Source organism: Rhea americana, unplaced genomic scaffold (genome assembly GCF_003343005.1).
Source record: "Rhea americana isolate MKP2758 unplaced genomic scaffold, rheAme1 scaffold_26, whole genome shotgun sequence".
Lineage (NCBI taxonomy): Eukaryota > Metazoa > Chordata > Aves > Rheiformes > Rheidae > Rhea > Rhea americana.
This window is the reverse complement of record NW_028186379.1, coordinates 6,676,572-6,704,359: the sequence shown is the minus strand read 5'-3', so window position 1 is coordinate 6,704,359 and position 27,788 is coordinate 6,676,572. Positions and strand designations below refer to the sequence as shown.

Here is a 27,788-nt window from a genome sequence, read left to right as displayed (position 1 = left end):
TTCATAGAGTCTAGTGATTTTAAGATTACTTGAATACACCTTTTTTTTTTCTCCCCCTCATACTTAAACTAAGCATACACAAGCCTCTTTCTGCCTTTAGTTTCCAGCCAACAGGATTGCTAAACTGCTCCTTAATTTAGAGAACTGTTGTGTCATTGTTTTATCCTGGCATATTATATCAATCTTTTAAGACTTTAATTAAAAAGTCACTTGTAAATAGCCCCCTGTAACTAACATTCAGAAATAGGTAACAAAAGTGTTTCATATAGGTACTCTTTTAATATTATGACAAACTCCATAGTTAGAATAAGGATTCACCAATGCAAGAAAGTAACCCAGCTTTTGCTAAGATTAAGAAAAATTGCACTTAAACCCAGAATCAGATTATTGCTGTAGCTGAACTATCTATTCAAAAGATGCCAAAGAAGCATTTCTAGTCCCTGCCACCTCAACTTTTCAGCCCCCACGGCAGGCACTAGCACTTATCTACCTTCACAGTGAGCCATTCTGGGCAACCTAAATCAACAGAAGACTTTGCTGGTGGCATTCCCTGAGAATMAGGATGAAATGATGCTGGCTGAGGGGTAGGTAGTCCTGTTGCTGTGCCAATATTGACATTCAGCCAGCCACACGGTGAGTTAGTTCAGAGGGCAAAACTTGCCAGAAATCTAAACAAAGTCACAGTGTTTCTCTCCTTCAAACATCTCACCATGAGTCTAGTAAGTGCCAAAGATGGCACAAGGAAAAGTAGAACTATCCAATCTGCTTAGCCATTCCATATAACTACATGCTGCTTCTCAGAGAAAACAAGACTCCTAAAAAGATAGATAAATGTCAATTTTATTATCTGTACAGCTGATACGCTGATTAGCATATTTTTAATTAACCATATATACTAAGCTGACATATAATACAAAACAAGACAGGACACTGCATCTCAGTGGAATTAACTTTTATTAAGGAAAAAAAAAAAGGTTTACATGTAGTTGTAGGTTTTTCCATCCATACTGTCAAACTCCAAAAAGGACTGGAAACAACTTGCTTAACCATTATTGCAATACCAAAAAGGTGGTTTTTTGTTTCTTTTTAAATGAACAGCAAATTATACAACTAATTGCTATGTTCAATAAATAGTTTTCTCCTGCACTGATTAAGAGGGAATATTCAAACGAGTATAATTAAAAAAAAAGTTTTAACTTCAAATGTTATCCACTGTGTAGCAGTCTGGAAGCTTCATCTATAAAACACGGCCTTAATTTTAAGTGTACAAGAATCTATTTTCCCGGTCAACCAAGTACCAAACTTTGCTCTAGCTCAAATATTCTACACTCAAAGCAACTACCCGACAAAAAGATCCTCTGGTTCATGACTATCTAAATAAATTTGTCATTACAGAAAAAGGCTCAAAAGTTGTTACTTGTTTCTCAAAGTAATAGGTAAACATCTTAACAGAAAGATTAACAAGTTACTTGGAAATGCAGGTTTATATTAAAGTATCTGAGTGTGTATATTACATATGACATGCAAGCTTTAAAAATATCAATGCTCTCTTCTCTTTTGATTAGTCAAGASTCCAATTGTTTTAAAAACAAAATCAGAATTACTTCCAAAATGTATCAACACCTTGGGTTTTCTATTTAATTTTGCTTAAGATGTTTTACTACACAAGAACTACAACAATTACAATATTTAAGAGTATTACAATAAAGAGGGATGGAAAATAGGAATACTTCAACTGAAAGTATGTATATTCTAAATGAATTAAAGATCTGTAAAAGAGCTGGATGGAGGGCAAGGAAAGGAAGAATGAGAGGGAAAGCAGAAGGGAAGCTAAGATTTGAAATTTATATTTAAAAATCACGTCCTCAACTGTAACTTCTGTTCTTCAGTAGCGCCCTGGAAAAAAAAAGACACCACCATTACTATAAACAAACTGTATACAACACAAATTCAGATTGAAAATGCCCAATTAGATAAACTAGTTTTGCTGTCACATTCAGAACAGCCACTGACCATTTAATACTAGTAATAGCAAGGTTTAAGCCAGCCAGATTCTATTTATTCATTTGCATTTACTTACTTGGACTATAGGAACGGGATCTTGATCGTGATCGGTATCGGCTATAATAAGGTGATGGTGATCGTCTCCTTTAAAGGAAATTAAAGAAAAACTCAACAACATCCGTTATGAAAGAGGCTTTATTCACAACATTTCTACAGAACAGAACCATTTCCTTAGTGCTGAAAGACTTGGCCTGCATGAATGATTTCAGTTTTATTTGGCTGCAGCTTACCAGTTATTTAACAAATGCTTTTATATTTCTCCATTTGATCTTTTGCACTGTAAGATATTCCTAGACAACATTTATTAAATCCTTAACAGCCTTGCAAGCAGGGCTACTTTCACACATGTGTATAACTCTTGTTAAAGAACTTCCTCTGACACTAGGTAACTTTCAAAATAGCGAGATAATTAGGAAGCATAAAGTATACTAAAGGCATGCACAAACAAGCCTTTCCTAACACAGCACTATTTATTAGCTGTCCCTGGTTCTTTATGCAATATGGAAGTTTTCCCTTCCTTTTTGCCCTGTACATTTGTAGGGCATTGCTCTACTTCCTCCAGGTAACAAGACTAACCCTTCTCCCAACTGTTTACTATGTAACTGATCTACATGAACCTTGAAGATTAAGACTACTTTAATCCCATAATATAAGGAGGCCCTAACACATAGCATATATGTGAACAGAATATACAGAATCTTGCTACAGATGGAGTAACATTTTTTGTCACCTAACTTTTCAGTTTTCCCACAAATCCACTGTTCTTACAAAAATAAACTGAAAATAAAGTACCTGTATCTGTAGTCATATTCTTCATATCTGTCATATCCTCTGTCATATCCTCTATCATAGTAAGAGTCACGGCGACGACCTGCTCCACCACCACCACCTCCTCCACTGCTATTAGGAAGAGAAAAAAAAAAACACTTCAGCTATTTATTCTTCATGTTGAATTATGTTATTTAAAAGCTTTTTTTTCCTCCCCAGTGTTCTTAAAAATAAACACTTAAGACTGTGCCATAAAATAATAATAGAACATTTATTTAATGAAATGCATCTTCATAAAAAATCCGCTGGGGATTCGAGCCTAACTCCCACCAAAGTCAAAGACAAATGGGTATCTCAATACTTTCAGTAAGCTAGATGTGTCTTAACTATGATAGATACCAAAATTTTTAAATAACTCCTCCAGTAAACTTCAATAAGATACAATGAACTTCAGGAGAATTTACTAGCATGTGAATCACAATAATGCATAATTTATGTAAATACTTTGTGATAAACTATAATTAGCAAAACTCTAAAATTTCAGAAAACATTTAAGTGTCTGTAGTTCAATTTCTTCAGTCAGACTTCAAACTTTCCATTTAAACCAACTTTAGTCTCATTAAAAGGAAATGAGTGAACTTACTGGGTTGGTCTGCCCATATAAATGCCTGGAGTGGGTGTATGTGCTCTCTTGGTGATTGAATAGTCCACCCGAATCCGCCTGCCATCCAGCTCCATACCATTTGCATGCTCCATTGCCTGCAGGAGACAAGAGAAACAGGGACAGACATGAGATCTGCAAATTACTGGTAACTATGAGAGGGTAAGTACAAGAACACACTATTTTCAGTCAGAAGGGCAAGCCCTGAACTTGTTTTATTCAGACTGGTTACTAGTGCCCCACTGTGGCGAATGGCTGGTCTCCATCCCCCAGCCCGTACGCCAGCAGTGTTACGGGACTGCACCGGGGCGCTGAAGTAATGTGACACGCAATCCCTTTTCAAGCGAGCACACTGTTAACCACTAACACAGTTGCTTTCCTTAGACTTAGTCTTCTACCCAGCAGGAAGGTAAACAGAAATTCAAAGCAGCTTTTCCTGCAAACTGCATCCTTCCTACTGCCGTCTCCAACCCAGAGGGGACGGGCGGATTCAGAAGCTGTGCAAAGCAGTGGCTTCCTGTAGGGTGCATATGGCCGGATTACTGCAAGTCGGCTGCCATTTCATGCTCTCCCAGCCTCCTGCCATCTCCCTTACAAGGACCTACTCCAGCAGAGCTTAGTAAAATGGCGGGTTCAGCCTACATGGATACCTAATTACAACCTTCCTCGCCACTCGCTCTCACAATAGCAGCTAGCTAAAGCAATACACACAATGGTCTGCGCTCGAGAAGCCTGGGTCCTCAGACCCGCTCGCAGCCTGTGCACACACTCACTGGGTGTTCTAGCCCCTGCTTCTCTACCCTTTGAATCAATACAATGGCCTTTCACAAACTCAAAATCATGAACATAGCTTTTCAAAGGACCACAGCATACTTCTGAGAATTAGATTATAGTCATGTAAGAGTAACTTAAATAAATAAATAAATAAATAAATAAATAAAAATTAACCAAAAAACTTCACACACCCCCAACCCACCACAACAATCTTTAACATTTAACAAGCAGCTAATGCTGGACTAGATGATAGACATTAGAATTCGCAAAGGCAAAATTCTCTGATCCTTCCACTCGCTGTTCTAAGATCTCTAAAATACCAATTTACAATACTTGATTTGCCCAAGATACGAATTATTTTCATTTTCATGTGTGGAGAAGAGACACTGTTTAACCTTGAGAATTAAGCAACACAATTATTTCACTATTATTTATCTTTGATAAAAGGCTCAAAACATAAAAGGTGACTCTGAGCTTAGTATTTTCTTTGATATAATGAACAATTTTTCRGAAATTGAAGTTTTTTGCAGTTTGCTAACAAGAACCTTATTGAATTAAATTATAGAAGAAGCAGCAAAACTGACACCCCTACAGTTAATGTTTATATGTCCAAACTATAAGTGACTGATATCTGCTAACCTATTTAATTGCACTTAGTTTGTTTTAATAATGCTGTTTATATCTATACTATATCGCCACCTAGTGAGCTCTGCTCCCACTGAACAATAGAGTAACTAGATTTAGCTAACTGCAAAGCAGAATCAAACATTAAATCTTTCAACTTGTGTTAAAATGTATGTTTTGATACTGAAACACAGCCATTAACAAAAAAAAAACACCACCCCCCCCCCCCAAAAAAAAAAACCCCACACAGAATAACACCCCACCCTCAAGGCTAGGAAACTAAAGCCCTGTTCCACAAGAATAAACTAAACACACACACATGCATGTGCGCAATCAGTATTTAATAACCAAAAACTGAACGCTACACCCAGCTGGCTGAACAACTAGCTTTATGATAAAAAAAAATCTTTATGGAAACATGGTAATAGGAAATGGGGCTTGAAAGGTAWGGAATTTTCTGCTTTATGACATTTTGGTATCAGATCAACAACTTGCAGAGTAATAAACTTAGCCAACATCAAGCCAGTTCAAACCCAGAACATCTGGCAAATGTGTCTTGTTTAGTTAAATGAATAAACACCTCAAAGGAAAGAGGAAGATTTATTTAACACAGGGAGCAGTACAGGGAAAAGCAATCCACCAACAAGACAGACAAATTAATTTTTAGAGTCTTGAAACTACCAAAGAGTTCAGTGCACAGAGTAGTTAATAGTTATCCGCTCTACATGAAACCCGAAGGGCCTGGTCACAGTGTACAATGATCAAACAAAAAAAAAAATTTTGGCTTTTAACAGTTGTCAGTAAAAATTGCCAAATATAAATGTTAAATAACCCAAAATCTTCAAAACGTATACAGACACACAAAGCCTTTTACATTTTGGTCTACGTTCTCCAAAGGCAGAAAAGAGAACCTTCGATAAGGCATCACAAACCCAATATTCAGTCATTAGGAACCAGTAACTCCCCCCCAAAGATGTCTTCAAATACTCTCTATCATGCTTCAGGCACATCTTAACTCTCTGAAACAAAGATACTTAAAATGATTTCATCAGCTAAGGACTGCTGCAGCATGATCACAAGTCCTCTTTCAAAATCTAGTTTTAGACAAACGACGCAGTAGTACAAATTTTGTCTGAAGCCTTTCAGAACACACAAGTAATTTWAAAAAATGCAAAAATATCAGTAAACTTAAAATCAGCTTACAAATAAGTTTGAGATTTTACAACATTATTAGACTATCATTTTATATTCAAAATAAACTTCAGTTTGCTTAACTGTTGCTGGGTATGCAAGAAAGCTGTGTTAAAATATTTAAGTATCAAATGGAAAGAGTTTGCAAATTCACTCAAATGCTACAGAAAACACTTTCAAATACTGTCTAAAGGATGAGTATACTTTCTAGACAATCAAACAAAACATTTAAGAGAAAGACAAATTACATTTGGGTTTAGACATTATACAGTACCATGGATTTTCTTCTAAATATCTGAATATTGTTTGAAGACTTAAAATTAGCCTGGCTTTTGCAAGATGAAGACAGTAAGCAGCAAGTAAATAGGATTTCAATAAGCACATACTGTTAAGTGTGGTTGCAAATCCTGAAGGAAAAATGGATTTCTCAGGCCAAAATATACACCTGTGTGTTGGCAGTCAGAAAACTGAATGGGAACTGGAAAAGATGCAAATAAAAATTAATTCCTAGATTACTGTTTTAAACTTGGAAGTAGTCTATCCATAATAATAAAGCTTTTTCAAATTATTGTCTGTAACTACTGCTAGTTTGGCAAGATGAACAGTTCCCAAACTAGAGCCATGACCTCTAGTGGCTCAAAACAGTTACAAAGGTAACATGAAATTGCACTGAGTTCAATTTAATCTGATACTAACTGCTATATTTGGAGTTTCCCAAATGCATTAGTATTTAGATAGTGGGTTTTTTTGTTTCTCTTTTTTTTTTTTTTTTTTTTTTTTTTAAGTAGCCTGGGAACACTGAGCTTTTAATGCTATGTACAAAAAAATTACAAAGGTGATTGGTATTAGCTAAGCAGTCAAGAATTCACTGAAGGAAATGAAGTTTCAGTTTGTATAATGCCACAAAGCACAGCTTGAACAAACAGACAGCATGGAAAGAATGTAATCTGTACTATGCTTATGGGGGGGGGGGGCGTGCCTGACTTGGCAGAGCTGTCAACGTCCTTCATAAGAACTAATGTCAGTCACTTTACATTTCTGCCTTGAGGTTCAAACAGGATACTATTCKTTTTGTACAAGTACATCAAGCTTTCATTTAATATTGTGTCAAAATTGCTTTGAATTGCTTCAGTACTGTGACTTCACTACAAAATTAGCAAAATACAGACTAAGTATACTCAATAATTTGTGAGCAGTTGTTACGGTGATACTTATGAAAAGTTTTATACAGTCAAACACAAGTATGTAATGATGGCACTCATTTCCAGAGAAGTACTTTCAAGATCTAAAAATAACTATCTAAAAGACTTCTATCTGCAGTAGTAGCATTTACAAAAAAAAAAAAAAGTTCTCCCATATTGTACTTAAATTCCACCAATAGAAAAATCATCTCCAACGCATCACAGGTACAGCATGGGACAGGTGGACATAAAAGATTATTTTTTTCCTCATGATACTGTTGCCACCCGTTCAAGTCTGGATTTAATGAAGCCATCCAAAAGGACATTCTGAAAAACATCCAATAGGAGGAAGAGAGGGAAAAGAACCCAAAAAAACCAACCAACCCCAACAATAAGAAATAGTTTCTTTAAAAACAAACAAACAAACAAACAAACAAAAAAACCCACTAAACTGTAATTTGCAGGTTGAATTCAATGTCCATTTCACCTCTGAATGACAGTCAGTTTATCCACTCTAGTTTGAGGAAGTTTTAAACAATTAGAACATTGGTAATGATATACACGTATTTCAGATTTTTGAGTTAAAAAAAAAAAGATATGATCAGCAGAGTTTTAAAGTACACTTTGTAGTTTCAAAAATCAAGAAACATACAATTTCAGAGAATGAGTAACTGAATGTAAAATTTCTGTATTAGTAATTCCATTTTACTTCAGTCTCCAGAACCCTGTAACTTGTAATTTCAAACATACGAGACATTCCTGTGCTCCTTTCTAGTATATGAAGGGTCCCTTGGATACCATGAACAATACTTAGAGCACTTGTCAGACAAGTCACGGGAGAAATTTAGGTCAATAATGATGTTTCTAAATCGACTAGCTTGCACCACAGATTAAATGGTCTTGTGAATTAAGATAAGGCTCCTAAAATTATTTCAGTCTTTAGAAGTCTCAATTTTGAGAACTACCAGTTTACAATATGACTTGACTAAAAAGCAGGACAACTGCATGTGAAATCCCAGGTAACTGTACTAGCAATCATCACCACAAAGTGCTTTTTACTCGTATTATGACATTTCTACCAAAAACACTCCAAATCTCTTAATTTATTTTAAACCTTGAGATAAACAACCTTAGTATACAGATTTGCCTCAAACTAATAATGCAATGGGTAGCTGAAAATTCTTCATAGTATAGCTAAAAAACTACAAACCAAGCAGATAGTTTGGTAAAGATGCTACAGATACTGAAGATTCTATACATATATATATATATATATATGTATGTATGTATATGTATATACAAAATGTCAATCTACTGGAATAATCTTCAACACAAGATATTTACAGATCTTTCTCTTTACATAATGTTGCTGTACTTGTATCTGGTTCTGAAGACTTGGCAGAAGGATGGTCAACATAATATGACATTGCAACAGTCAAAAGGCCAAAAAAAAAAAAAATCAATTCCAAGTATTACTTTTCCACTAAGAAAAAAGTTTTCCAAAAAAAAAAAAAAAAAATCAATTCCAAGTATTACTTTTCCACTAAGAAAAAAGAAATTCTTTAAAAAGAAAAATCCACAAAACATCACATCCATAGGAGAGAATATCCTTTCCTTCTAGAAAAAGGCACATAAAACTCAAGTTTGTCAAGCAGGTTTTTAACAAGCACACCGAAAAGAATGCACTAGCACAGCAAACCTTAAGGTTTCTGGATCAATAACTGTCAATCCTCAGCATTCACTGTCTGCTATRTGCCTTCACCAAATTTTGAACTGAAGATAGTGTCCATGAGTTTCTTCAATATGGGTCTGAGTATAATGAGCAAGTCAAGTGCTCTGTCTTGCAAACACTAGGCCACTGCACTAAAATACATTTGCTGGAAAAGGAATGTTCTGTCCAGACTATGAAGTTTTTTCTCCTCAGGCTCAGCAGAGTTTAGGTGAGAGTAGAAGATCACACAGGAGAATTCCTTCACAAAGAAGTGTGTCCAACATTTTTTTCTCAGTCCTGTTAAAGTGGAATGACTGAAGCTACTGTGACGCTACGTCAGCTGCTCTAAGTAGGAGTTACCAAAAGCTAAACCTTGACCCCTCTCTATAGCCAGGATGATCATTAACGACTGATTATAAAACCATAGCAGCCTCACCATTAATCTGAAGTCCTGAAACTCCAAAATTGCTCTAGCAATTAAATGAAAATAAGCCTCACTACCCTTCATTGCCCTTTTGATATTTTTATGCACGTATGAAGAAATCAGAATGGCATCTGGAGATACAGCAGCTATACAAATAGCATATAAAAAAATCCTACAGTAATAGAAGTTCAGCTATGTTGTGGAAGACTAGTGTAATGAATGTCAAGTTCTATTTACTTATGTCCCAGAAACTAACTGTAACACTACTGGAAAACTGTGCATTGAAAACAGACAATCACTTAAATATTCAGGGAAGAATCTACAGGTCAATGGACCAAAGAACACTCCCAGAAATTTCAGAAGATGGTCCTACGCTGTGGATTAGGCCCACCATGCAGTTCATTGTTAATAGTAACTATAATTACATGTACCATGTTTACCCTGGAATCATGCATCAACTTGGTAATCAGCCCTCCTGAGAACAGCAGAAAATATCACCTCTTAAAGGCATTATTTCACAAGGTCTATGGATTTCCACAACACTGAGTTACTATATACTCAATTTTACTTATCACTATAAGGAACTAGAAACTTTGTATCAGTTGGTTTCAGACTCCTAACAGATAGCAACATTTTAACCAGCTCAATAACAAATCAAATTTGTAAGAAGGGTAAGGGACCATGTCTAAGAGCTTGACAGGATTTCAAATATATCAGAATCCACATAATTACACAAGTGATTGGGCTACATTTAGACAAGATACGGAAACTTAAAAATAACTATTCACAATTCATTTGGTGCCATATTTTAATACCAACAATGTTTGAAAGTAGATCAACTGAGAAGTTGCCTGCTCTCACCTTTCTTGGAAGGACAATAGTGAAGACAAGAAGTCTTTAGAATTTGTTATGTAGTATTCTATCCCTATCTAATCCACGTAGAATTGCTTTAAAAGGCTAGAATTCAGCTAAGTATCTACTGTTTCATATTCTCTTTATTCAGAAGTATAGTTAATCCGTAAGCATTTTTTTTCTATTTACTCAAAATAAAAGTAAAAAACATCTCTTCTATGCATATCTAGCTTTTAGTTTTGCACCTGTCTTACAAAAAGAGAATTAATTCATGTCCTTCARCATTCCTTCTAAAGAACCTATGACAGTATCATACCTAGAGCTATGATACCCCTTTCTTCCACACTAATAGCCACTTACTGCCATCTTCAATTTGGTCTTCAAGGTCCATGAAATCAAGTCAAACCAACCCATTTTTCCCTCCCAAAAGAGCTGGAACAGAGTAGGAGGCAAAAAGGGTAGGGAGAGCAAAGGACATGAAACCTCAGAACACTTGAAATTTGCAAAACAAATAATTTAGGAAAGAGAATGGAGGAAAACTTAACTGCACCCCCAATTACACACACAATTTTTTCAGTTCCTGCTTAAGGAGCTCATCTTCTSTATTTCTGATTCTGCATGTATTTTCCCCTTTTTGCTTTACATTTGACAATTTYGTAGCATCTGCCAAAATAGCTTCATACCAACAGAAATTAATTCAYGCTATTTACATGGAGCACTTTAAGAAATGCATGGCATCATGCACGACCACAGCTTATCACAAATAAAAAATTGTATTTGTAAAGACAGAGTTGTAAAACAAACAGTTGAGACTGCTACATTAACGTGACAAGTATTTTCCAAGTATTTTGGATTATTAACTGTTCCACAGAGGAAGAGTCGTTCTCAAAAATCCTATCAAAAACGGAGTGCAAAGAAGTAAGGCCAAAAGGTCAGAACTGAGTAGGCCACCAATTAACTCCTCTCTCACTCTGCAAAACTGATAGTGTGACAACACAGAACACCGTCTGTCCTTTCCACATTTTACAGCTGCTTGCTCAGTATCACACCAGAGATCTATCAAAGTTCAGAACTCAGTCTACCCCAACCAAGTCATCCATGAAACTTTTTTTCATTAAAATGTCACTAACTAGCACAGGCAGCTCTAAGTTTTCATTTCTCATCCACTGTTACTACGTCCACAGTTGTCACTCTCCCTTCCTTCAACATGAGGTGAGAAGGATCACACCAATCACCAGGCATGGAACTTATCTAATGTAAAGAAAATCCAACAGCAAAACTGGAACATCTGACCAAGGCTGTTCATTCATAAACAGGATGCTTGAAGTCTGTGGCTTAGTTTGACAACAAATAAAAAATGAATAATACTATAGTGGATGGTTGTAAGTTAAGATAGYGTTTGCACTGTTCTTAACGTACACACAACAAATGTGACTAAAAACCCTGACTGAAATAGTGGTTCTTTTTTTAAAAAGCATTTTGAAAGAAAGTTATAGGCGTTATCTTTACTTTAAATAGCAACTGCACCTACAAATTTCAGTATTTTTCATGGCTAGGAAAATATGTTGACAGTATCCCTACACAAGTAATAAATACTGCCTACTGTCACGAAGCACAATACAGGGTATCGTTCAGATTTTTTACTTCCTTCCTTACAGATCCATTATACAACAGACAGCAACATCTCAGTTGAGCGACAAAGTACTAGTCGTCCAAACAACAAAGTTGTCAGAAGCACAAACCAGTACCAACTACCCTATTTTTCAAATACATGATGACAGATTAAGAGTAGAAAATTGGAAACAAAGAGCATCTTCAGAATTTTGATGGGTATAGGAAACTACTTCCAAAATACTTYAAAAATGCTAAATATCTGCTTCTCTACAATATACTTAATTTTAAATGAACAAACTGAACAAAGTGTGACCTTCATTAGTAATTCAAAGCCTGAGCTGTAAGTCTGCCCACAGAATCCTAACACAGAAATAGTGTGCTTCACCTACTTTGCTGGTTAGAAGTGCTATGTTGTTTGAACACTTTAAATGAATCTCATTCTGATAGCTATCTAGTAAAACCACTCAAAAACATTTCTACAAAGATATTTCTGAAGACAACACATAAACAGCATGTATGTCACAATTAGCAAACCATGACCTTACCTCTTTAGAATCATCAATTCTCTCAAAATAAACAAAAGCAAATCCTCTGGATCGTCCAGTCCGTTGATCATAAACCACGTTGACACCAGTCAAAGGTCCATAACGGGAAAAGACTTCACGCAAATCTCTCTCAGTGGTATACAAACTGAGACCAAACACTCCAAGACAAGTATTAGGATCTGGATTAGCCTGGTAAGACAAATGTTCAACTCCAATTAAGTTAATTAAAACAAGTGATAYCATTCTCCCATCAAAATTTCCCATTTTCAATTATGTTATAAAAAAAATTTAGCTGAAAAAAATCTAAATCTGTTGCTTATTAGAAAGCTTAATACTTCAACAGTTAACATTCCAATCTTAAAGTATTTTCAAAAAGCTACTGATTTCATGTTCTTTTTTTTTTAATGCAAAGGATATCTTTTCATGTTGAAGAATTCCAATTCAGAAAAATGAAACATTCCATTTATAAAATAGATGTAGAAAAGGAAGTTGTTTTATCAACGATTCCCACTAGAATCACCAACAAGCTGCAGACACGATATGGAAGTTCACGCTTGAGACCAGATCAGCCTACCTGAAGTCCCATCTCTTGCCCCTCTGGAAGGTCACCACTGGTACTAAACAGTGCACGCTGCTTCCTATTTCACACGTTAAATGTATCCGAGCTACTAAACAAGGACAGTTGAACAATAACTTAAATTCTACTAAAACAGTTTACTTCCTCTCTCCTCAACATTTCCTATTCAACTATAGAAGTCAGTATTTACATTTGAAAGTGATCTCAACCCAGTTGTAAACTGAATGAAGATCATCTGCTTCCTTCACCTAGATAGTTACAAGTATTGAAGTATTCTGTGAAACAGTAACCCAAAAAAACCGCACAAACTTCTAGAGCAGGTAAATGAAATCACTTACACATTTCACTTCAACTAAATCTAACTAAAAGGAGTCAAATAAAATTGTACAACATGCACTGCAATTCATCTGATTCAGCATTTTTATGACACTTAGTTTTTCCACATGCTATTCAGCTTACACAATGCCAGTGGCACGGTAAGAATTATCTTGACCAAAAATAATATTTTTTTCAGTTAAGTTTCTCATGCCTGCTGTCCTAGAAGAAGCAATTTAAAATAGCAGCCATATGCATAGATTTAATGTTTGTTAAAACAACAACCGGAAGTTGATACAGTTCAAATTCATACTTCAGTTTCAAATTTCTAAGCTACAATGCACTGTAAGTTATGCCTCAGAGCTAGGCTTCCAATCTGACTCAATCAACAAGTTTAGCTGTTTTGTCCTTTTCTTTTCCCAACTCCTTTTCTTTTCCCAACTCCTTTTCTTTTCCCAACTCCTTTTCTTTTCCCAACTCCTTTTCTTTTCCCAACTCCTTTTCTTTTCCCAACTCCATACTACAACCTCTGAGATCAAGATGACATTTTTAAAGTAAAGCCTTGCATTTCAAATTTTAATTCTACAACAAAAGAAAATTCTGCTTTAAAATACAGTCGCAAAACAAATTCACACTAAAAGCCAAGGAAAACTATTCCACAGTCCCTAACAGAAAGTAAGAGGGGAGAGGAAGTAACTAAAGAAAGACAAAATTTTGAAACATACAAGTAGGTCATTGAATTTTAACCTGCAGCATGCAGACCCTGAGAAAGAGAAACCTGAGAAAGAGTCTGCAAAATATAACCAATAAAAAACATGTCTACGGACAGCAGGCTAAAGTTCACCCTACAGCGCTCTACACTTCTGCAGGAATATGTTTAAGTCTCCAGAGAACAAGAGTTTGAGAACTACSGCAATAGAAGATAACTGTTGTCTATTACTAAGTTAAGGGCATCTTTTTATTTATGCAAGAGCTAAAAAGTATTTGAACAGTGTTCTTCCATGTAGGAAGTAGCAGTCTGATAAGCAGTTTTGCATTATAGCTTAGATCTCATTATAAGCATTATGCTTTATCTCAATGTTTTTCTGAAAATGATTCTTCTCGTTCTCCATAAACAAACAAACAAACAAACAAACAGAGACTGCCAACTGAAACAATGCTACTCTACACAGAAAACTCAGTAAGCAGACAGCATTGTAAGCCACTAGACTTCCTACAAGCTGCACTTGGTTTCAGCCAAAGATTTCTTAAGGAAAATGAAAAAAAAAATCTGAGTTATGTCTCCTGACCACTGAGACCGCAAGTGATTCATTCATTTGTAAGCATRCCCTTATTTAACAGAACAAGGGAGTCAAATATAAGACTGATATAAATAACAGCTTGTTGACATATTGAATTCCCCTTCCTATCTTTTTCCATTGTTACAATGTTGTATTTCAAAATTGCTATGCATTTTTCTACTTTGAGTTTTGCACAGCATACATTGCAAAAATAAAATACCCAGAACACCTGGTCTATCTGAAGTTTGTTTTTTAGAATTGGCCAAAGTTCAAACTTCAGTCTTAAATATGAATCTTCTATAATTCATAATGTCAAAGTGTTAACTTGTCGTTTGAAAACCCGTATAACTGAAGTTTTTTTCTTGCACCTATTTATTTAGCGGCATTAAAAACTATACACTTCATTTATGACTGCAACTCTTACAAGTCTAATCAAACTTCTCGATCTTTTAAATTACTGTTTCAAGCTCTTCTTGCTGGACAAATCCCTCCATACAAGTACTTCTATGTTGTCCTTCTTTGTATTCCCCTTACTCATGAACCCTTTTCTGAGGCAAGATGAGGTGTGCAAATTGGTTCTCCGTACTTGAGTAATGGGTGGCAGTTACATCATCACTGTAAGGACTACTGTGGAGGGCTAAAAGCCAGTCCTTATGTTAGGTTCTTGTGCTGTCCCCCATCAGCACAGTATCAAAGCTCCTTCTACAAGATAAGCAGAAGTAAAAAAAAAAAAAAAAAAACAAAAACCTCTCTCAATCTTTCTAGTGCCTTTAGAATCTCTTCCATTTAAAAGATAAAAAAATCTGGTAGGTTAAAGATTAGTTTTGACACTATTAGAACTATTTCTTAGAACTAATGTGGATTTCACTGTGAAAAGGACTTTAATGTTACAGATCCATTCCCAAGGCAAAAGACAGACTTCTTCACAGAAGGAAATATTATTGTATTTTCTAAAATAGTAAGAGGGATTCACTTTTATTTCTTCAGGAAATCTGCTAACCCTATACTATGACTACACATTGGGAACCATCTGCAAAAAACATAACTATGAATGTTGTTTCATAACAGCTTAAGCCACTGTAAATTGGCACTGCTGTAGTCTTGTTCTCTTACACACACTCTTGACTTCACCCTCACACTGACGTTTATCTGATTCTAGTGAGCCGCTTCACAGAGTTAAGCCTGCAAAAAAGTCATCCTCTTTTTGACAGAATTAGTAAAAAGATTCAGGGRAACTGAAACAGATGGAAACTGTAAGGATCAGAAAAATACCACAGTCCTCAGGAAGAGGCAGACATGAAGCAGCACTTATATGAGCTTGATGTGAAACCACAAGCTAAGACATCAAAATCATTACAAACAGGGACTTCAGGAGAAAGTCCTCAGGATAAGATAGCCATAATTTTAGAACTTGGTTATTTTACCTGCGCTTCTTCCTGTCCATATAGAGATATTAGGTTGCTTCTCATTTAAATTTTGAGAAGCTCACTGATTTTGACCTCTTAAGACTCACACATTAGCTAAAAATATAAAGGGTTTATTTTCTCAAGTTGCACCAAATTCAGTACTCAGAGGCATAAAATCACTAGTGATCTTGAATATAATGCAAGTTATATGCAAATAAATAATTGAGAATTTACTTCCCTTGTTCATCTAGTCAATTTTGGAGTAGACATTTTTGTAGYTTTTCTCCCCTTGTTCTCCCCTTTGTGAAGGATATATATACTTGGAACGATTACCAAAAAAAAGAAAAGATTTAAAGCAAGGATAAGGGCTCAACTTCTATAGCAGAGGGAAAAAGATACCACCTTTCTGCACATGCTGACTTGCCCAGCTGCAAGGAAAAAGTTTGTTGCCTAAGGAAACCAATTCCCACACCTTCCAAAAACAAAGCAGCAAGTCAGATTCACCCTGCATGTAACCTGGACTGCACTAATTGAAATAACAACTATTTTGTTGATACTCAGCCTTGATGAACATGACATACTCTGCTGCCAGTGTGCCTTCTTCTGTTGGACATTGGAGAATGACTACGACTCCTTCGACGACGGTATTCTGGTGTGTATGATCTGCTTCGAGAACGTCTCCTATGGGAATGAGAATGGGAATGGGATCTGGATCGAGTGTAACGTCTGTGCGAATGCCTTCTGGACCTGGATCTTCAACAAAGAGAAAGCTTTTAGTTAGGTCATATACATACCATCTACTGAATAGTAAGCCTTACATTTCTCAGAGAAAAATCTTGAATTCATTTTATAGAGGCTCACAACAAATAAAATAGTTTAGTTTCTTCTAAAAGATGCACTTTGTGCATCTAAAGAACATAGATCTACAATAACCTGGCCAGTAGCATGATTTTTAACTCAGAGAGCGCTTCTGGCATAAAATGAAGATTATTTTCACTGTAATTTTCAGGAAGTTCAAAGTTTAAACTTGAACCTATGAACTCGCACAGTGATACAGAAGCCAGATACACCACAATGTAAAATATTGTCTTGCCTGAAAAAACACCTGATTCAGGATTAAAAAACAAAAGCAACCCCACACACTACTTGGTTCCTAGTCTCCTATTCTTTATAGTCATCCAGCCAATGATAAACTCAGTTCTGAACCAGTATCATCCTGTTAAGTTACACACTTTCACACAGGCATTATATCCTAACAGCAGTTGTCAGTTACCTGGCTAAACACTGCAAGAAGAGAAGCTATACCATTAGGCTGAATTTGCAGATTTTAGAGCTCTTTCTAGACTGCCCTGGGGAAGTGAATAGGAGAAGATGGATTATTACCTGTGCAGRCACATTCTTGGGCTAGAAAGGGACAGAGAAGGGTATGTGCAGCTCCATAAGATTAACTTAAACCTAAAGCTCCCACAAACTAAGCAGCTCTCCATGCCTACTTTAAGCTATACTTTGTCTTTAAAGCCTCCAATTTAAGTATTTCTTGAACCCCCCCCATGTAGTCTGTTCCCATAGTTCAACAGTTACAAAGTTTACTCCTCTCTTATCTAACRCAGTTAGACAAGAAACTACCTTTGCTGCAATATTCACTTGACTTTTTTTCCTCCTACTCCTCTCCCTTCCCCGTGTATCCACTAACAGTCTTGTTAATACACCCCTGAAGAAGATTTATACTTTTTACAACAACAACAAAGTCTCAGCAGCACACCTAAAAGAACAGTCATAGGTAATATCAAATTAACCCGCACTCCTTCCTGGACATACCTTGATTTTGATCTTGATCTAGAGTGCGATTCAGAATGTTTAGAGGCCCTCGATGGACTGCGAGATCCTGACCTGCTCTCCGATTTTACACGAGCAGGACTCCCAGCTGGAGATTTTGACTGGGAGCGAGACTCCTAACAAAGGAGACAGTATTACAAATGGTATTGGTTGTATAAATGCCTAACTCCTAACATTTAAAGTACAGTAATTCTATTATATTGATTGCTCCTGAAAAACAAATGGTTAGGCAATACCCTCCAGAACAAATTTCATTTTGCTAACCCACTGTTAATATTGTATGCTCTCCTCAAATAGTTCCCTGCTTGAACCAGATCACCAATTCTCTATTAACTAAGTAATCATGCAAATTCATCTACAACTTGATCATACAGACACTGGAACATAAACCATACATTTACTTAACCTAGGACCCATTCATTCTTCCAGATTCTTTTAATTCTACTTCACTCTTGCTTTCTACTTTTCTTCATTCTTCATTGAGTTTTTCATTTTTCATACTTCGTGCATTCTTCCCCAATTCAAACAATTCATTATAGCCTTAAAAAAAACATTCAAGTGCTTCTATCTGACCAATCTTCTGTTCAATTTTTTCCCCCATTCAATTTTAATTTTCTGATCTTTAATACTTTTCATTAGCCTTCTTTTATCTTGATTTATCTTCCACATTCTTGGAAAAAACTCTTCAATCTCTTCACGAACATTAACCTTAATGGAAAAAGAACATTTAGTATATTTAAGCACGTGGGGATTATAAAACTCTGCTGGAGTTCAGATGTTATCTACCAAATTGAAATGCCAGCAGGTAAAGTGCAAGAAACTATTTTATAAAACAATTTTTAAAAAATTCTTTAAAACTGTATAAGTGTCTATGTTCTAACAACGAGCTTACTGAGTTCTCAGTGTTTTACTATATTTTCAAAGCTACCCTCCTCCCCTTTCAGATTTTTTTGTAAGATACACAGATCTACTAAAAACTAATTAGCACAATTATATTAAAATTATCAATATCAGTAAGTGTGGTTTTCCCCCTTAAAATAACAACTTTGTACTTCTCGGTATTAAAAAGCCCAAACGCTACTCCTACACATTTTTACTAGACACTCTATTCAACAGAATGGCCAAAGATTTCCAATCAAAAGCTATCTATGCACATACTTACTCATATACTACATGCACATAGACATATGCAGGACAAATTATTTTTCTTCCTATGTTTTCTTCCTCATTGTTATCCTGTTTTCCTTGCATATAACTTATCCATATAAAGCAAGATGCATAATAGTGTATTTCAAAACAGTCCATTACAAGGAAAGACAGGAGATTTTTCTTGCATAATAATGCACACACACACACACACACACACACACAAAAAAAAAACTAGGAAAACAAGCAAACAAAGAGCAGGTTAGGATTTCCTCCTGTTTTAGTGCACAATGTTTCTAGGGAGTTCAGCTATACAAAAATAAAAAGAAAATGTATGCTATATACATCCTTAACTTCACAAAAATGTACAAAATTCTTAATGAAAAATGTAAAGCAAGTTCCCTTCACACAAGTGTAACATTTTATTCTTATTTTCATTCTTTTTTTTTCCCCCTCTTGCTCATTCTCACCATGATTCTTCTCATTTTGTTTCTTATTCTGCCCATGTCTAGATTCAGTTTTTTCCATTTACAGTTCAGTTCAAAGTACTCAAGAATTTAATTCCTTTTCAAAGCACTCTTTCCCCACATTTTAAGACAATACATCCACCATAAATAGAACTTGAACGACCCTTTACTAACATCACAGATAAAGCTGTAGCCACACTTCTCCACTTTACCTCAATAAAAGGACAAGAGACATATGGAGAATGTTACCTATTGGGATGAAAGGCATAATAAACTTAATGAAGGCTAATTTCAAAGTTTAGCTGCAACATGTGGACCATAGTATCAAGTCTGTATTACAGGCTACTCTTATTAAACTGGCTCTCCACTGATCTTAATGACTTTCATTGAAATAAAAAAGGGATGTGCACTTACATATTACTAAAACATTCTCTGGTGTTTTTACTTTTATGTCTGAAATTCACTTAAAAATACATTTCCTTTTTTCCTTTTAGAGCCACTAACATGATTTTTATTTACCTCTTCTCTATTTTTGTACTCTTCATTGTTTGATAGCCTCCTTAGATCTTCCCTTTACACTTCACCCCTGCAACAATTCCCAAATCCCCTGGGAATTATTTCCTCTCCCCTCCCTATTAAAAGTGATCAGTAATATAAAAAATACAGAAAAATGACATCATTCAGATTTAGAAGAGATCTTAAAAAAAAAAAAAAAAAAAAAGACAAACAATTCACCCTCCTCAGTCACTCCTTCATGAGGATACTGTGTTGTCCACATTCTTTACATCTGAAAAATCATTGAAAGATACTGCACAATCTAGAAGTGTTGGGAGCTATCAGAAAACATTCAGGTGTCAATCACTCCCATACAATATAAGAAGTTAACTCAGTGTCCTCATCTATTCAACTGCAGCATCTTATGACATTGCTCACAGGGATTCTAATAGCACCAATTATGACAATCAATCTGTATTAAGTTGCCAGAAGCAAATGTTTCATCATTCCATGCAGGTCAAGTCCTTTTAAGATCATCTGTGCTGCCCCTACAGGGCTTAAACTCACAAACATACAACTTCAAAATTGGAGTGACAGAGGTGTAGATGTAAACTGCAGCTAAAGAGAGATTACCTGTTAGCAGTTGCATACTGTGTCTGTCATTGGCAGGCAATTACATCTCATCTTCTGATGCAACATAGATCACCTAGTTATATTCTCCTACACAGCTTCAAAAGGAGAGACTAAGGGAATCATAATAATCTGCAAGAGTTTAAGGACTTAAGGATGATACCGAAAAAGTACCTATTAAGATTTATATCAGCATGACTAGAAGAAGGGATTAAGAGATTCACAGCCTCAAGAAGTCACAAAGATATTTTAAATAATTTTCCTCTTTTACTTCCATATAGGGAAATAATAATGAAGATCCACCATAGTCCACATCACAGACAGATCTGACTGTTCTGCATAAACAATTTATACCCATTCTGCAATATCAGTATAAAAAAAATGTAATTAAAAACAAGTTACCATTCTTTCTTAGTATGTCACTTTTGATGACAGTAAAAGACAATTGTACTAATCAAAGCATTAAAATCTCTCAATTCTATACTACTCCTTAAGCAATCTACAAATTTTGTTCTTCAGTCCATATTTAACCCAGAACTAAATTTGACTACTGCTTAGGAGAGAAGAGACTACAATTTCTTTCTGGATCCTCAGTATTTTTGTTCTTTCTGTTCTAAAGATTCTCATTTGAGGGCCACAGTTAAAACTGTTTCTTGAACTCAGCTTCTCATCCCACAACTATCTTGCACATGACTGTGCATTTTAATGCCCTCTGCTTTACTGTGCAACTGTTCAGCCACTACTCTCATCCTTATAAGCTTACAGACAGTTACATGCTGTGACCATTTGAAACTATATTCACTGTCACCATAGCCTGTAATGTAGAGACAGACAGCTAACTACCTAGCATTCTTCAAAGCAGGCTTCCCCTTTGAAGCAAATACTGCACCTGCCAATTACATTTTCCCCTCTGTCAAAGTAATAAGAAGTTCTAACTGTATACCTCCTTAAAAGAGGTGATTCATTCCTCAGGTATATACTGGGGAACAGGATTAACGATTCCCCAGCTAATAAGTGGTACTTGGAGCCAAAGAAATTGTTGGTGAACAGAAAATCTAAAGACAACAAATACTGATTCACTAGATAAGAATATGCAGAACTAGAGTCTGTAACAAAAAGCACCGAAGAATATTCTTCATCCCTGACACCTTCTTTCTTCTCAGAAAGAGTAACATGGACAGGGTATGACCCTTCCTCTTCCCAYGTGACCCCATGATCACATAAATTCAGTCATTAATTAATTGTTAAATAGCTTTAGGTAAACCAGTTGAGCAAGATGACAGTCTTGTTAGTATGCTTCATTCAGACCAGCCCAATTGTTTAAATCATAAAAACGTTAGGTAAAACTTGCATCAATTATCTTCCTTATATCCCTAAAAAAAAGTGATGTTACTTTCTAATACAGATACTTTAAGAAAGGCACTAAAAACAGTTCTATGCAGAGTAGAACTGCAAGGGTTTTAGAAGCATTCCGTCAGAGTAGCCCCCCTATCAGGGGGATAAAGAACACAAAGAAAAAATATAGAGAGAAACATTGTTCCTCCATGTCACTCACTCTTTTGTCCTCATATTTGTGCTCTTCGTGCCTTACCATTTCAGAGTGTGACACAGACGGTTTATTACAAGGCTATCAAAATTTAAAGCAAGACTCTAAATAATAAACTGAAGTTAAGTTAGGTTTTCTGTAACAATGCACAAGAAGTGAAACGGAAGGAGAAAAAAAATCCATGGAATTACCCAGGAAAATCAGTTGGAATTAATTAATTTGACCTTAAAAAGAAATACAAACCACATGTAGGGAAAGAGAAGGAAAAAAAAACAGAAAACAAAGCAAAAAAACCTGGAAGAGGTCTAGCAACAATGTAAGCTAGCAAAATTGTAGTTTAGACTTTAGAGATGTCACAAAAGACTTGGGGGGGGGGAGCCCAATCAACCCAATCTTATAAAGTAAATGAAGAAGATACAAAAGTCCAACTTTATAATGGGATGGAGAAACATAAGCGAACAAAAAAGAATTAGAAAAATTACACAGATGCCTACATTCACTGGATGAAACTCTCAATGTAGTGGCATGTCATTTATGAGAAAAGTCAATGTTATTTTTCAACAAGTTTTGACAGAAATCTACCAACCTTTCCTAATGTTCATGAGCAGTTAACTAATTTTGGTTTAATCTATGTGCCATCACTCTAGGCTAAAAATAAAACCAATTCCTTAATAAGCCACTCTTCTATAAATATTTCAGTAGTACACATAATAAGCTTCTGTATGAAATGGCAAACTCTGTGTTGTGCTACCTTGAAGACAGATACATTTATAACGTTACCAACATTAGCAAACTCCATGCTCTTAACAGTGATACCACTCCAATAGAAAAAGAAAGAGCAAGCTTCAGCAAATAAATTTTGCAATTTACAATTATCTTCTCMTTGTTCAGAAAAGGGTTCTGCAGTCACTCCTTTATCACATAGGGAACACAGGAAACAAAAAGAGCAGCCCAGGTAATATTGTAGAATTTAACAGTTTCATTAAACAAAGAGGGGGAAAAAGTGCAGGTTAAAAACAAAAAAAAACCCAAAAAACAAAAAACTCCTTACATTTGTCATAAGAAAGCAGACTGTCATGCCTGCATTTCAAACTGTATGGGAAGCAAAGTGTCTCGTGCCTCCCTTTCCACTGAGGTGGCAGATTGCCGCTATTAGAGAGATTAACACTACMGCTACCTAAAGAGACTTCCCTCAAATTTTCTGTGAAGAGCTGATCTTAAGATTGATCATATTTAGGTAGTTAACATCAGAACATGTATTAAATAAAATTGTTTCAACACAAGCTTAAATACAAGACATTCACAATTTATCTCATTCAAAAGCCACTTGCATAGGCATCAACTATGTATACTTCCTTCAACAAGATGGCTCACATGCAAAACCATATATTTCTTTAAATGTTTATTAGATTGAGATCAATGTGATATTCTATAGAAAGCAGGAAGAGGCATCTCATGATTAGARTAAAGGGAGACAAGAACTTTAGTTCTAAAATTGATTTCTACCATTGTCCTGATTAAAAGCTGTATTTTTAAATAAAATTATTAATAAAACAGTATAATAATATTGGTAGAAAACTACTACACTTTTGAGATTATGGAAGCCAAATTTATCAGAAGTTTTGAAAAATGATTGATCAAAGTTAGTAAGTGGGGTTTCTAGAGTGCAGGTTTGTTCAGATCACAATTTGTTCAGTGTTCCAGAAAACCTTATAAAGTCACATTACAGAGTATGCACCAGATGAACAATATGTTATTAAAAACAACTGGACAACTATGAGAAAGTAAGACTCAAATCACTGCTTAATTCTGCTGGTTACTTGACAACAATAGCAGATTAAAAAAAAGAAAAAGAAAAGCCTCATTTGTCTAACCAGCTCACAAAAAAAAAAAAAAAAAAAAAAAAAAAAAAAAAAAAAAAAAAGTCCATAGTGATAAAAATCCACAGGTTCTCCAGAATTCAAGTCACTGGATAAGTAGCATGACTTAAAATCCTTTTCCTTTCTAATGTTCGTAACCTTAGCTCTAGCAAGTTCACTCTATTTCTAGTTCTTCTGTCAATCTTTTTTCATTAAGCCACTTTTACTTTTTTTAAGGAGGGAGAAGGGAAAGAGCCATTTCTTCTGCTCAACCAGTCATATTCTTAAGATAGAACTTCTTGAGGTGGAAGCAAAAAACAATACAAAAATRGGACAAATGTTAATTAGCCTGAGCATATCTGACTAACATTTGCTTGGGGGAGGGGAGAGGTAACCTCACTATTGAAAGATATAAATGAGCTCAATAATTTAAAAAAAAAAAATCTTTAAAATTATCTTTACCTAATATTTGAAAAAWGCAAGTTTTTAAACAGTGCAGACTAAGCAATCTCCTTAGAAAGTTATTTCTAATGTTACTCTAAATTTTCTCTTCTTCAGATTAAATGATGTTACAATTTTGAAAGTGAAAATGAGTGCCAGAATACATAGTTGGAGATAATGCTGCTAAAAATAAGCTTTTTTAAGTAAAATCATGAAATTTCAAAGCATGCTCATCTAATGTTCACATTGAAATGAGCTTTAAAAATGTAGCTGAACTAATGGTATTCATATATGAACATTTTTTCTTCACAAAGAAACAAGGAAACACTTAAAAAGTAAGTAACTCTTTAAAAACAAAATCTTGTATTTTTTGGTTACTGCTGATTGAATAAACATCTGTATCTTGGCATCAGACTTCATCTCTACTTCAGCAATTTTCATTAGAGCTTTTTTGGGTCAACATGTGTCTATACTGATGAAATGTAAAAGGACAAACTGAATCCTCTTACTTCTTTAGCATTTAGAAATTCAGATTAGTTTAAAAAATGAGTATTGTGTATAGGAGAGAAAGACTGGGGTGTGGTGGGAAGGGGCAGCAGGGAAGAAGGACAAAGGAGGAGGACTAAGAACTGAAACCAACTGTCTGTAGCACACAGAATCGGTAAGGTTGGAAGGGACCTCTGGAGATCATCTAGTCCAACCCTCAAGCAAGTGGCCCATACAGGGATCTAACCTGTGACTGTGGCATTATTAGCACCACGCTCTAACCAACTGAGCTGGTACTTAGAATTCTTATTTGTGGCAACTTCCARGAAAGCATTTTTTTTCTTTTAAATGTGTTTTCCAGTTTCTGCAGTTCCTTCACCCACTGAAAATTTATGCCATACTCTCACAGATCAGGGTGCATGCACATAGTAAACTGAAGCACTAGGACATTCAGTGCATAAAACAAAACTTGTACCCAAACTGGATCGCAAATTAAACACTAAACTCCTCCAGAGTTACATGTGCTTAATTTTATGCCTGCAGCACTTCCAGTGAAAATGAAATATAAAATATCACAGCCTAAAATATCACTTGCTACTTCAGTTATTTTTAATAGCATAAGAAACAAGAAAATCTATTACTTGACAAAAAAAATACAACGGCTCAGGAATGTTCTTAATTAGTAGAACAAAACTCAAAACTATAAATGAATTAAGTAACTGCCATTATGTCAACTGCATGAAAAAAATACAGTAGATAACACACTGCACACTTGCTAGACTGATTCAGAAAATCCAGTATTAGGGGACAGAAAAGAATAAATGTTTTTCAGATGGAAGCTCAACAGGGTCAGCAGCTCTCTCCAAAAGTAAGTTTTCCACCACCAAAAAAGAACAAGTCAATTCAAGTAGCAGTCATATAAACTGCTATGCAAGACTTTTCAGACTTAGCAGACTGTTAGAATATTTTTTTACTTCTACATTTGGCAGAAAAAACACATAAAAAATACTGAAATCAAACAGCTATACTAACTGTAATATTARCAGCAGATCTGTCAAGGAACTTAAGGTCCTCAACACAGTATTTTATTAATACAAATATTTCTCATCGAAAAAACTTCAATAGGACAAGAAAATTAAAAAGCTTAAAAACCCCCACCTTACTGTAAACTAGAAGGTTGAATAAATTCAAGAATGGAATACAAAATATACTCGTTGCTCTACTTTTTCAGATTTAAGTGAGAGGTAAGCCAGTTTTCACAGATCAGTCTGTTTAGCTGGAAAGAGCATAGCTACACAGCCATCTTTGTCAAAGCAATCAACACAAGAACAGATTTTGTTTACCTCACCTGAGGAACCAGCAGCAGGCACTGCACAACCAAGCACAGTACTCTCAGCCTAGGGAATGTTTTTAACTAACATTACAACAGGGTAAACAGTAATTCTGTAAAGACAATGCTCTTTCAAAATTTCATTGCTCCTTTCCCCAGGCAGTAACTCTACATAACTGTAAAGCTGCTGTCACTGGTTCATCAGAGAAAGTCACCAAAAGGATGCTCAGGTGTTCTTCTAAAGCAATTCCTTATGAGTCAAGAAAAAAAAATCCTGAAAAATTAAAAGAGTAAAGGATGGAGTGAGGACAACACTTATTTGTGTTTCAAGCAGCTTCTAATTCTTATTTGCCCTGATCATCACACTGAGGGATGGGGGGAAAAAAGAGAAAAGAAAAGAAAAAGAAAGGGGGGGGGTGGAGGAGGAAAAAACAAAACAAACAACAAAAAAGAACCGGTCAGATGTGTAGAGAAAAACCGCAGCAATCAGAGAGAAAAGAGAAGAAACAGGCCTAACAAGGCTACAAAACCGCAGCAGCTTGCTGAGAGAAAGCCTTCAGCTGGATGCACGGGGAGTTTCAACGGTTTAACGAAGGCCATACCTCCCCCGACGGCTTCAGGAAGCCTGACCCAAGGAAGATCCCGCTTGCGGGCCACCAGCAGGAGAAGCAGCGCACCTCTCACAACAGGACCCAGGCCCTTCCGTCCACCAGCTACCCCGGCGGAGGCGTCGGCTACAGTGAGCGGGACCGCGCTCTCCCGGCCACAGCCAGGAGAGCTGCGCTGCCCGCAGGCAGAGGGGGAACGGGGAAAGGGAGCCACTCTGAAGCCTAAACCCGGGAAACAACAGAGGACCTGAACGGCTCGAGATCAAGGGAAGAGGAGAAAAAAAAAGGTGGGTGGAGGGAGGGACRAGAAAAAGATATGCTCACAGCAGCGCCACAACCCCGGTTCTCCAAGAAAAAGCCTGTGGTAGCGGGATGGAGGCAAACCAGCTCAGCGCCTGCACCCCGAAGGAGGGGGAAGGGGAGGGAGAGACGTGATGGGAGAAGGAAGTGTGTGAGCGTGAAGACAGCGGAGCCCAGCTTCGGGCTGGGCCAATTCCCCGGCCCGGTCCTCAGCGCCAGGTCGGTAGAAAAGAGGGAGAATGGGAAAGGACAGGGGAGAGTGAGGCGCCCATGGCCCAGTCAAGACCCGGGCGCCCGGAGGAGCCATTTTAGAGACAAGCTGCGTTGCCCCCACCCCTGCCGTGCCGGAGAAGGGAGATCGCCCCCACCCCCTTCCCCAGGCCGGGTCACCCCCTCGGCACGGCCCCGGTAGGGACGGCTACTCACCCTCCCCTCGAAGTTGTTCTCCTCCACGTCGCTCATGTCGGCAGAGTCCTGGCCACGAGGTTGGCGAATGGGGACGCTAGTCCCGAACAGCAAACGTACCTACTACCACTACTGCTATTACCGCTGCCGTTACTATTATCACCACCAATATCGCCGCCACCCTCCCGCCACAACCTCCCAATCCGTCTCCCGCAGCAGCGCAAAATGGCGCCTCCGCTTCGTCTGCGCCCG

General features: G+C 36.5%; 1 protein-coding gene across 1 annotated transcript; it reads right to left on the bottom strand.

The window, feature by feature from the left end:
* Window positions 1–937: 937 nt before the first annotated feature.
* On the bottom strand, window positions 938–27,788 carry TRA2A (transformer 2 alpha homolog). The gene is made up of 8 exons (XM_085307595.1): window positions 27,558–27,788; window positions 17,806–17,939; window positions 16,569–16,740; window positions 12,410–12,598; window positions 3,476–3,591; window positions 2,857–2,964; window positions 2,081–2,148; window positions 938–1,896 (listed from the first exon to the last, which is right to left on the bottom strand). The coding sequence occupies exons 1-8, from the start codon at window positions 27,591–27,593 to the stop codon at window positions 1,886–1,888; spliced, it is 834 nt and encodes a 277-aa protein (XP_085163721.1). The 5' UTR covers window positions 27,594–27,788; the 3' UTR covers window positions 938–1,885.